General features: G+C 41.5%; 1 protein-coding gene across 1 annotated transcript in view; it reads right to left on the bottom strand.

Annotated features, from left to right (window-relative positions):
- Nucleotides 1-370: 370 nt before the first annotated feature.
- Nucleotides 371-12,799, bottom strand: part of WNT5B (Wnt family member 5B) — a 151,054-nt gene continuing 138,625 nt past the window's right edge. The window contains exons 5-7 of the mRNA XM_043967889.1: nucleotides 10,982-11,229; nucleotides 6,796-7,088; nucleotides 371-2,069 (exon numbers count right to left, since the gene is read on the bottom strand). Coding sequence (XP_043823824.1) covers nucleotides 1,611-2,069; nucleotides 6,796-7,088; nucleotides 10,982-11,229 — 1,000 coding nt within the window. The 3' untranslated portion in view covers nucleotides 371-1,610. The remainder of the gene's footprint in view (nucleotides 2,070-6,795; nucleotides 7,089-10,981; nucleotides 11,230-12,799) is intronic.

Genomic DNA, 12,799 nt, shown 5'->3' with positions numbered 1-12,799 from the left:
AGGCCTCAAAACCAGTTTCTTTTCTACCCAGCCCTGAAGAACTAGGTTTTAGGGTAGCATTTCCCCTCCCTTAAGAAAACATATACAGGGCAGCTAGATGGAGCAGTGGATAGAGCATCGGCCCTGGAGTCAGGAGTACCTGAGTTCAAATCCGGCCTCAGAATTTGACACTTACTAGTTGTGTGACTCTGGGCAAGTCACTTAACCCCAATTGCCTCACAAAAACAAAAAAAAACCAAACAAACAAACAAAAAAAGAAAACATACAGTTAGCCCCAAATTTCATTTGTGCTTTATCACTAGCTCATTAAACAGACAACTGCAGATAATTTGCAGTGAAGTCCAAGAGGAAAGTGCATTTGAAGTTGGAATTTGATCTCTGAGACCTTCTTCCACTCTCATAGTCCTCTTGCTCTCTGCGCGCTAGAAGTGGATTCAGAGCAGTTCCAGTTCCCACTCAATCCTCTTTCCTACTTAGTAGAAACCAAACTCTAGCTGAATATTCTAAGATCCACAATGAAAGTCAATAGCATTCATTAAAGGCGGAGAGAGATCTTGGTGAAGGGTATTTAATACCAAAGAGAAACTGTACATGTGGGACAAAGAAAGACAAGAATAAAGGCCAGCTGGCCAATCCTCGCTTATCTGAGCACCATGGTTAGTTCAGGCCTCCCTTCTTGATGAGGGAAGTGGCAGCAGCAACAGCAGCAGCATCACCGGTCTCTGCATCCCATAAGGGAGCATGGTGAAGTTCCATTGGTCCAGCACTGTTGTGCCTGATTTTTTTGCAGTCCAGGCACACACAATGTATGTCCTTCCCAACAGGACGGATTAAATAGCCCTTTGTCCCTCTGGGAACAGGGTATTTGTAGCAAGGTACAGAGGAGACCTGTGGAAAAGGAATAATCCGGAAACTCGAAAGATGAGTCTAGACTGGAATGTCTATAAATCATAGGTTCTTAGGGGGCTGGAGCCCAGGCAGTCCTGGGGAAAAGAGGACCCTTCTCTTCTCAACCTGGGACCTCTGCGTGTGCGCATATGAATGCATGCATATGCGCACACACAGAGGGACGTGAGAAAGCACAAGGCTTCTTGCTGATGCAATTTACACTCTGAGCCAAACACTGAGGGCTTTAAAAAACCCTCCAACTCTTTTCCACCAGGACCTTTGGCTCTGTAGTTGTGGCAGCAGAACAACCACCTAACCCACAAGCACTCCAGACTACTAGAGACAGCCCTCTTTTCCATCAATTCACTCTTTTTTTCCTTCTGTCTTTTTTTTGTTTGTTTTTGAGACAGTGTAGTGATAGGTAAGTCCCAACCCCTCATCCTGAGAATACCAACTAAAGGGACAAAAAAATCTCTCCACTCCTAATGTCTGGAACCTCCGCAAGGAGTAGAAACACAGCCAAGTCCAATCCTCAGAGAGATCCTGACGTAGCACCTCTTAAATAAGCATTTCCTTTCAGTTTTCTTCTTTTAATTATTTATCATTCATCTATTTATAGAAATATAAAATATATTTATATAGATTTATATAATAAAAGCTTTTTGGGGGGAAGGGAGTAGAAGAAGCAGGGGGGAGGCCAGAAGAGTGATACTTCTGCCAGATTATTTACAGACATACTGGTCAACGATTTCTGTGCATTTCTTGCACTTGACGTAGCAGCACCAGTGAAACTTGCAGTGGCATCTCTCCACCTGGACGCTCTTGAACTGGTCATAGCCCCGGCCACAGCACATGAGCTCGCAGCCATCTGTGCCCTCCGAGGTCTTGTTGCAGAGCCGGCCCTGAGTGCCCAGTGAGCCGGTGGTCTCATTGCGAAAGCAGTAGTCTGGGCTGGGGTCTACATAGACCAAGTCCTCAGGGGTAGGTTGGTTGAAGCGGCTGTTCACTAGCTCTAGTTTTCCCTTCCGAGTGATACGCATGGCGGCTGCACTGTCATACTTCTCCTTCAGCTGGTCTCCCACCTTTCGGAACTCGGCCAGCTGTAACCAGCAGGTTTTGAGGCTACAGGATCCTGAGACACCGTGGCATTTACAGGCCACGTCTGCCATCTTGTACACAGCCTGTGTGTAATGGAGAAGAGAGTTAAGGAGGAGGATCTGCAGTAGGTAAAAATGTTATGCTGTGAACCAAGACCTCACCAATGTGGTGGCTGGCTATCCCTAGGGAGAAATTTTCTATACACATGAAGATTTTTTTAAAAATCCTTATTAGTAAATTAAAACAAGTAACAATGTCTTTATAACCCCTGAGCTTTTCACTTCTAAGTTAAGCACCTAGAAGGGATGGTGAGAGTGGGATAAAAATACAGTTCAAGGGGCAGCTAGGTGGCACAGTGGATAAAGCACTGGTCCTAGATTCAGGAGGACCTGAGTTCAAATCTGCCTCAGACACTTGACACTAGCTGTGTGGCCCTGGGAAAGTCACTTAACCCTCATTGCCTCATTTTCCCCCTCTTCTTCCCCACCAAATACAGTTCAGTGCCACAAAGAATAACCATGTTAGGAAGGTTAAACAGTCTTCTCTTCTGGTTATCCCAGGATTAGAGTGCTCTATCCACTGAGCCACCTAACTGCCCTATTAAGTGCCTGTTACATACTGTGTTAGCCACTGGACATAGAAACACACAAAAAAATGAAGTAATCCTTTCTGTCAAGGAGTTTACCTATACTCTGATGTAGGGATTTTCCCTGGAACTCTCAGGTAGGAGTATGACAAGCCACAGAGAATGTGGGAAAAGCCTGACTCACTCCTCTTTTTTGAGGTCCAACTCATAGATCCAATGTCCACTTGAGCCTAGAGCTGGAGCTTCCTCAGCCACCTCCAAAATGTATTTTTCAATAGATATCAAGAGTATAATTTACATAAAAGAAAGTCATTGAGCCAAAACAATTTGGAGGCTTAGATTAACAACTGGATCATCCCAACCAAAATTTAAAGGCAGATGTGCACTAGAAAGCTGTTTTTAAAGGATTTTCAATGCAAAATCACTGTGTTGGATGGAATAACTTTCACAGGACAATAGACCCTAATGTACACACACTGGTGTGGAGAAAAATAAAACACCCAATAACCAAATCAGAGCTCATGTCTGAGGGATTTTATTTAAGAGTTCTCATGTCTTTGTACTGTTCCATGGGAAAAGCCCAGCAGGTGCTAGGAAATCATTTCAGCGGCAGCATCATCGACTCATAACTCAATGGTCAAAATACTTCTTAAATTCTGTCTGGTGGAATATTATCCTCCAGCTGTGGAAACTGATGATCCTAAAAGGCCAAACCGCCTACTCAGGGCGACCCAGAAAGAGTTCTGGGGATGAATATCATCCCTGTTCTCCAATCTCTGGACATAAAAAAGTTTGGGGTATAGAAGACTGGATAGAAACTCCCTAGGCTCTATTCAAGGTTAAAGACTAGAGGCTTAGCCCTGGGAGTTCCAGGCACCAGGCATAAAGGAACTGACACTCCATACCAATAAGGCACTTCAAAGCTTGGGCCCACAATTACTCCTTCTGGAACAAATCCCTTGTGTCTGGGCCCAGAGTCCTGAAATTCCATTGGAAATGGTCCTTAGTGCCCAGGGATGGGATCTATCTGGAGGGGCTGGGAGGGAAGTATTAAGGGACTAGAGCTCTGTGTATATTATCTCTAAGTACTGAGGGGAGGGTATGGGCAAAGACAGGATAACCATCTCTAATGAGAATAACCACTAGAGAGAGCAGCAGGTCTCAAACGTTTTTGGTCTCAGGACCCCCTTAGACTCTTTTTTTTTTTTTTAATATGTACAATCCACAAGTGTTCTTTTTATCAGTTCTTTCTATAGGGGTGCATAGTAAGTTTCCTCATTAGTTCCTTGGGATTGTCTTGGATCACTGCATTGTTGAGAATAGTTAAGACATTCACAATTGCTCATTGAACAATACTGCTGTCACTATGCAATGTCTTCCCAGCTCTGCTCACTTCACCACACATTGATGTTCATTAGTCTTTCCAGGTTTTGGGGGGATCATCTTGTTTGTCATTTCCTGTAGCACAAGACCATTCCACTGCAATCATATAGCACAGCTTTTTCCATCATTGCTCAATTGATGGACATTCCCTTGATTCTCAATTCTTAGCCTCCACCAAGAGTTGCTATAAAAATTTCTTGTACAATTTTTCCCCCTTTTCTCTTTTTCATGATTACTATTGTAAACTGTTTCCCTTCCATCCTATTCCCTTCCCCATGATATTTATTCTATTATCCATCTTCTTTCATCCTATCACTCTTCAAAAGGGATTTGCTTCTGTCTGTCCCCTCCCCCAGCTCCTTACACTCTTAAAAATTATCAAGGATTCCCCCAAAGAGGTTTTGTTTATGTGGGTTTATATTTGTCAATATTTACCATATGAGAAATGAAAACATCTTGGTATTATTATGAAAATAGTTTTGACTTTGGGAACCCTCGAGGGTCCTTAGATCTCACTCTGAGAATCACTGGCTTAGAGAGACCTGAGAGAAGAGAGAAAGGAAGGGAAGGCAAGACTAGACCTTATTATCAAGGGTTGAAAACAGTCTTCTCCTGAAGGACAGACAAAAAGCCAAAAAGGTGGAATGTCTTTGGCCCTCTTCAGCATCTATCAGCAAAAGCAAGGAGGGAGGGCTAATTCAGATAAATTCTTTCAACTAGATAAGGATTAATCGTTTAATCAATCAATCAATTATGACAATGTCAGGAACTAGGGATGAAGGGGGAAAAAAAAAACAAAGCCGTTTCTGCCCTCCGGGAGTTCACATTAGAGGCTGCATGATATCATGGGGAATGTGCTGGATTTGCATTCAGGGAACACAGGTTCAAATCTCTCCTCTGACATTGTCTTCCTGTGTGATCATAAGAAGAATCATTTGACTTTTTTGGGTTTCAGTTTCCTCTTTCCCTTATAGCCCTAAATCTGTTTTCCTATGTGATCCCTGTGACTCCTAAGTATATAAGTAAGGTAATTTGAAGAGAGAGAAATCACTAACCATCTTTGGGCTATCCTTGGGGGAACCATTCTGCTGAGAGGCAGGAGATGCTAGGCAGTTCTAGATTCCATTTCTGAGTCACCACTGAATCTAAGGCAAAGTCTCTTCTCTTCTACTATCTCATGGTGGTTCTGAAATTTTCAAGGATTTTAAAGTCTAGAAAGTGTTTTTGAATTCTTAAGTGCCAAAGCAATTTTTTATAATCTTATCAGTCTTTCTAGCAATGAATAAGAGGCAGTTAGTTGCCTCTAAAAGTGAAAAACAGGCTAAATACCCCTTAGATTTACCTGCCATCAAGAAGTCACAAATTTGATATACTGCAAAATCAAGCCTTAAGTGCAACAAACTAAGAATTTTAAATTCCTCCTTCTCAAACAAACAGTGCAAGGAGTTAGGAGCTGAGTACCTCACACTTAATAAATGTTTATTGAATTAAAGGCCTTTGGCCTCAGAAAGTGATTAATGGCTGAGGCCAGTTTCCCCAAGAGGGGATAAATAGTAGGAGGGAACAGGAGTACTAAAAATGGAGTAGACAGGGCTTAGGGGAGAGATAAAGAGCCCAGGAAGAGGTTTAGAGGGGGTCAAGGGAGAAAGAAGGTGTGCTAGGAGAGAAATAAGGCAGAAGGAAGGAATGGTCCTGCTGAGATAACAGCCTGGTATAAACAAATAAACAATTAAGGGCAATAAAATGAGGAGCCAGCAGTGGAAAAGTCAAGACTATATCTAAAATAGCAGTTGTTTCTATTCCATTGCTAGAGGGACAAGAATATCACAAGCTTTGAAAGCTCAAGATCTGTGATTCTAAGACTAGGCACTGTCCCATTAGCTAAGAGCAAAGTCAGGGAGCAGAAATAGCACTCTAAGTCTTTAATTCCTTCCTAGGAGCCACTAGGGTTACATTAGTCCCCAAGTGCTCTTAGCTTAAGAATCTATCCCCTTTAACTATTATCTTCTGAGCACTCAGGCTTCCGCATCTGAAGTATCTCAAATTCTGGTACCAAAAGGGTGGTCTAATACAGGTGAACTCCTGGGGGATGTGAGTTAAAAAGATGTCCTTCCAGTTAAAGGTCATTTTTAGGGAAGGTTAGAGTCAGCTGTTAGTCTCATTGATCTAGTTTATAATAAAGGATAAACTGGGACAAGGTCAAAGACTACAGTTTCTTATATCATTACAGACTAGATTTATATCATCTGAGCCAGGATAAATTCAAACCAGTCTCTGGTGAGTTGGAATGAGAAAAAGCATTGGGAAAATGGAATTTTACCCAGTAGTGTAGTATTAGCCTTGGTATGCCAACTTACTTTGTGGTAATACAGTTGAACTTTGCTATGCCCAAGGAAATATTTGAACATTTTGGATTATATAAAAATTATTAGAGGGGGAGGGGGCTATTCATTCTAGAAATGAATTCACAATAGAATTCCTTTAAACGTCAAGATTGCCTTGGTGAATATAAAACATGATTTGTTAAAAAATTGATTTTAGGAATTCATCCATTTCATAAAGCTAGCCACAGCTATATTTCTATCAGTGCGCTAATGCAAAACTTCCAAATTTATTTCTTCCCAAGAAACTTTATCTCATTAATTCAGCTTTAGTTTCACTACAAGGACAGCTAGAGACCCAGAGCACCGTTCTTTGATATATACCCTTCAGTGTCTTACAGCTCAAAGAGAAAGCATCTGCCACCAAGACCAAGGGGACAGTTTGGTTTCATTTCTCCTGAGGTATACGAGGGTACAGTTTTATTTATCTATCACACTGTTTCTGTGAGATTCTCTTACCCTACGACCAGCCTCATTGTTCTGCAGGTTCATAAGTACTCGGCCTTGCTCCTCTGAGCCCTTGGCAAAGTTTTTCTCTCGCTCCCGAGCATCCACAAACTCCTTGGCAAATCGGTAGCCATACTCCACGTTGTCTCCACAGCCACCCCACAGCCAGTCTCGGGGCAAATCCTTGGGCCGGGCAGTCCTGCTACAGCCACATGTGGATAGCTCGCCTTCCCGACAGGCTCTGCTAATGGCGTTGACCACACCTGCTGCGCTGACAGCATATGTGAAAGCAGTCTCTCGGCTACCTAAAAGAGAGAAGAGAAACGATGAACAGCAGGTCCTGCATTACAGGACATAGCTCCTTCCCTCCCCTCCCATCTTTAGTGAAAAAAAAAAACAACATAAGGGTTAAGAACTCTAAAGAAAGTTGAGTAGAACAAATGTATAACCTCCGAATGAAACTCTCATGACCTAGTCTGGGTGGAGTGATCCCAGCCATCCCAGGGGTTTATATAGGACATATATCGGATAAGACTAGCTTGCAATGCTGGGTCTTATTAATAGACAGATGCATTTCAGTATATGAAAAGTTTTCAGGGAATTACATGTTACTGAATTGTAGAATGATAAAGGAATAAGTAGTTCAATGACTAAGGGAGTAAGTGGGCCTAAGGGGATGATAATGGATCAAGAAGTACTACTGTCTGGTCCTTCACTCATGTACTCCACTTGACACCACTATATATACCTCTTTTAATTACTGCTACAACCCAACAGGATGGTAACAGAATCAAAGTATGTAAGTGAACTAGAACAGATGATAATTAGGGACAAACTGACAGAAAGGAGAAAACAACTGTAAATGGTCCCTCAAATCAGCCCTTTAATTCAAGGTGTGACCTGCACTCCCTAAATTTTAGTGCCCTGAGGCAAACTCCTGGTTTTTCTCCTAACCTCCACCCCTATAAACTAGAGCATTCTTGGACCACACCCACAGTGGCTGTACTTTCCACCAGCTCGTTAATATGGTCCCAGTGAATAACAAGACTACTTCCCATGACCATTTCCCAGAACAATGAGTCATTTTAAAACTTCAAAAATTAAATTAGGTGGAATTCTTAGCCATCACTCCTCTACTATCATGGTTCAAAAGGGGTCAGGACCTACATATAATCCCCATGGCTGTATTCCAAATTTCTTAGGTTACAACCACCGGATAAAAGATGGGAAGAGGCATGAAGTTCTATGGTCAATTAGAAGGCATCCTAAAGTTGTCCACTTTCCCCCTTTGTTATCCAAGAAGCAGAAGGGTGTAGTAAGGTTTGACACCAAACCACTCTAGGCTGTTAAATTTCCTTAAGTTAAGCAAGGGTTGGGATCTGGTCAGTCCTGGGATGGGAGAGGGCCAAGAAAAACCCAGATGATTTCAGAAAGCAGCTCTTGGGATTCAACCACTAGGATCTTTCCTCTCTGAGTCAGCAATGGGGCTCCACCCAAGCAGGGAACTTTTCTCATGAAAGTAGAGTATTGGAAATGAGATTGAGAAGATGGTAACCTAGGGCCCCTGAGAGAGCCTGAGAAACTCAGAACAAGAAAGTGATGGTGCCATTCTGCATAGTTCGCTCCATTCCATTTCCCCAACAGTTACTCCTGGATTTAGATGAGATACATCAGTTAATGCTAATTTTCAGCTCTTCCCCTGACAAAGGAACAATTGTTGGTATATTGAGAAAGGCCACTTCTCACTACATAAATGGATACATTTCAGTTTATGAAGAATTTTCAGGTTGAGTACATGGTACTGCTACCTCCCTCAGGGATTTGGGAGACAATAAAGGACTTGAGAACCAGTAATTTACTTACAGTACCTCTGAAAGCAACCATTTTTTATTTCAAGCAACTCTATTTGCCCTATGGATGAAAGCCACCACTGGAAGTCAGGGGGCCAACCATCTGTTGTTCTGCTGCCCCCTAATGGCCATCTTTTCCAGCAACTCAGAGAAAAGACAGGTTTTTGAGAAGGAGGTTGACCTGGGGTAAATAGGACTATATTTATACATCATTATATATTATTAGGTGTAGAAGACTCCTCAGAGATTGTCTAGGTCAACCTCTCATTTTTTTTTATTTTTTATTTTTTTCAGGGCAATGAGGGTTAAGTGACTTGCCCAGGGTCACACAGCTAGTAAGTATCATGTGTCTGAGGCCGGATTTGAACTCAGGTCCTACTGAATCCAGGGCCAGTGCTTGATCCACTGTGCCACCTAGCTGCCCCCCAACCTTTCATTTTAAAGATGAGGAAAATAAGGTTTAGAGTCAAGATCAGAACCCTAAATTTCTTAATTTATGATAATTTCTCCACATACCTAAGTCTTAGGACTGTTTTGTGGGTAACATCAAAAAAGGGGTAGCATATAGAAGATAATAATAGTTTGATATTCACATAGCACTTTAAGCTTTACAGAGTACTTTACATATATTATCTAAATTGGTCTTTATAATAACTCTGTAAGGAAGATATAGGTACTATTATCACCATTTGATAGATGAGAAAACCAAAGCACAGAGAGATATGTGACTTGCCTGTGGTCACATAGTCAGAGGAGTAATTTGAACTCGGGTGTCTCCAAATTCTCAAGTCCCAGTAGTATTTCCACTATACCACAATGAAGCTAATAGAGAAGTTTAAGGGAATCAGTCCTCTTTGTATATTCCACTTTGGGTGGTAGGGTGGGATTAAAAGAACACTATATTACCCTCCACCATCATAATAATCATTCTTCTATGGAAAGCTGATCACAGAAAAAAATCTCTATTCCCACTAACCCCAACCCTACTCCTAGACTGACCCCAACAAACAAAGTCCCGGGAAGGTTGTTATACATTAAAGATGGGGGATATGAACAAATGGGTGAAAGAAGAATCAAGAAATGATGAACTATTACACTTACTCTACAGGCATAAATAAAAACTTCCCCCTCAAATAGTCTCCTTTAGAAGAGCTGACTCCTAAGGCTCCAACATTCCCATTTATTTATCTTAACCTGGTACAGAAGGAAGCAGGAGGGGTGCATAGATGAAAATGTGTTTTTTTCAACCCCTACTTGCTCAGATTGGGATCTACAAGTAGAGAGTGGATGGGAGAAGACTAGCATTGAGGCAGGAGGGGAAGTACAACTGAAGTCCCTTTGCAGGAGCCTAACCTTATAACCTTCCTAAGTGAGTAGCATCAAATCACTAAAACCCAGCAGCCCCATGATATGCTAATGATCATTCCTAGGGATAAGCTACTGTCACTGACACAGTTATTGGTGTGGGAAACTGTCTGAGTTGAAGCCAGCAAAAGCCAGTACTGCTTTTTAACACCTTCTCTTTATGGTCCTGAGGATAGGACCCTGTAGAATAGCTCCGGATTTCTCAATTTCTTGCCAGGGGGAGAATTGCATTTCAAAAGGAATCAACACAAATAAACCCCAGATCACACCTCTACCCAAGCAATAGGATAACTGATGCATCCTTGACCAGCAGTAGAAGAGAGAGAACTAGAAGAGAAGTCTTTACATTCTGTCTCAGATCTCCCTTTTCTATCCCCTTTGCTTCCCAACAAAAAAAGCTAGGGTCAGTCAGTCTAGGGCAAGTTAATAACAGCTATGACCACGAATAAATCCCAGCTTCTCCTTTCTTCAAGCGGTCCTGAGATAGACAAGAATGCTGCAAATATCCAGAATTCTAAAAGGAGGCACAATCAAAATGAAGAGAACACTGAAGACAGTAGGTGGATTTCCTAATCCACCAGAGCCCAATTGTTTTTTCAGTTGTTCTGAGCCTCGATACATCATTCACTAACCTTTAATATTAACTTATACCTTATTAACAGATATAGTGGAGCATTGGATTAAAGTCAGAAGGCATTGTGTTCTAGTCCTAGCTCTCCCGATAAGTAGCTGTGTGGTCTTGGGTAAGAGCTGCTTCTCTTGGGGCCTCGGTTTCCTCATCTATAAAATGGGAGGGTTAAATGATCCCTAAGTCTCTTCTAGTTCTCCTTGCCTACATCTTCCAAACCTAATAAACAGAATCTATCCAACAGGTATCTGAGTTCTCTTTGTGCAAACATGAGTGAGGTTAGTCTTATATGCCTGAGATTTGTTTGGATACTCAAACCAGGTTTGTGGAGTTATTTAGGCCCCTTTTTCCTTACCTATCTGCATGACCCTGCCAAAGACAGAAGTGTTGTCCACAGTGCTGCAGTTCCAGCGTCTTTGCCGGAACTGATACTGACACTCCTTGATGCCTGTCTTGGCTCCTTCCCCAATGTATGCCATGTGTTCCTGGTAAAGCTGACATAGCTTCCTCTGGCCAGGGGAGAGCCCAGGCAGTTGACTACATACAGGCTGGGCTCCAATGATGAACATTTCAGGTCTTTGCACTGGGTTCATGGCCAAAGACCTACAAGAAAAAGGACAAAGAAGAGATTTTTCTACCTGAAAATTTTCTAGAAAATGTCATTTTCTACCTGTAAATTTGAGTTTACACTTCACCCCCTCCAATTATCATCCTCACTACTCATAGCATAAGGAAGACTCTGACCTTCTGCCTCTTTTCCTATCAGATGCAGATTTCAAGGCTTTAAGGAAAGTAATTTGCTATCTGAGTAAAAATGGGACATTCATAGATGAGATAAAGTCTAGTTAAGAATCCTATGCAGTAGCCCTTTCGATCTGCCTGTGACAAAGGGTTAAAAAGGACCTGCCTGGGGGCAGCTAGGTGGCGCAGTGGATAGAGCACCTGCCCTGGAGTCAGGAGGATCTGAGTTCAAATCTGGCCTCAGACACTTGACACTTACTAGCTGTGTGACCCTGGGCAAGTCACTTAACCCTCATTGCCCCGCAAAAAACAAAACAAAAAAAACAAACACAACAACGAAAAAGGACCTGCCTCTCTTTGTCTCTAATATCTGGTCCTTATATGAATTAAGTATAAGAGAGAAAAATAACGAAGATTTTTTTTGGGGGGGGAGAGATTGTTGATTCAAGAGAAAAAGGAAAAGTCCCTAAAATTCACTAAAGTGGAAGAAGATCTGAAAAGGTACAAGAACCTAGGCTAAGAAGGATGGGGGTAGAACTAAGTGGAGAGCATCGATGCAATCCTTATCCATCATCACTAGAAAATATTTAACACTGGCACTTTGAAAAGAGACTAAGAGTCATGCTCTCCCTGGGACAAGTAACAAAAAAAGGGTCTTCTTTTCCTTTTGAGTTAGAGATGATTTAGGTCACCTTTTTCTAGACTTTGTATCTCTCCCCACAAAAAAGAAAATTATCTCAAGTGATGGAGATTTCTCTGAATTGATGCAGAGTGAAATAAGCAGAACCAGGAGAACAATTTACACAATGACTAAAAAGCAGTGATTGATTATGACTTCAAAAGACTAATGATAAAATATATACTTCCCACTTCTTGGCAGAGAGGTATAGGAGGAGACCTGCACCCTGAAATATAGCCAATGTGTTCATTTATTTTTCTCAAATATATATATGTGTGTGTATGTTTATATACATGTGTATAGACAAATGTATATTTTTGTTGTTATAGAGAGAATTTCTATTGCTGGGTATAATACATAAAAAAGGAACAGAAATAAAACATTTTATAATGTACATAAAAAAGAAGTGCAGAAGGGGTACAAATAATGATGCTGATGATGCTGACTACTAACATTTATATAGTACTTACTATGTGCCAGGCATTGTGCTAAGCTCATTACTATCATTAAGCTATATTATTCTCGTTTGGTCCTCACAATAACCTGGGAAATAGATGCTATTACGATCTCCATTTGACAGATGAGGAAACCAAGGGAAATAAAAGTTGACTTGCCCAGGGTCACACAGCTAGCTACTAAGTGTCTGAGGTTATATTTTAATTCAGGTTTTCCTCAGACCAAATACTCTGAGTACTATGGCGCCACCTAGCTGTTACTACCTTGTTAAATTTGACAGATTTCTTTTTTAAAATT

The sequence above is a fragment of the Dromiciops gliroides genome, chromosome 5 (assembly GCF_019393635.1).
Source record: "Dromiciops gliroides isolate mDroGli1 chromosome 5, mDroGli1.pri, whole genome shotgun sequence".
Taxonomy (NCBI): Eukaryota; Metazoa; Chordata; class Mammalia; order Microbiotheria; family Microbiotheriidae; genus Dromiciops; species Dromiciops gliroides.
This window is presented reverse-complemented; position numbering and strand designations above follow the sequence as displayed.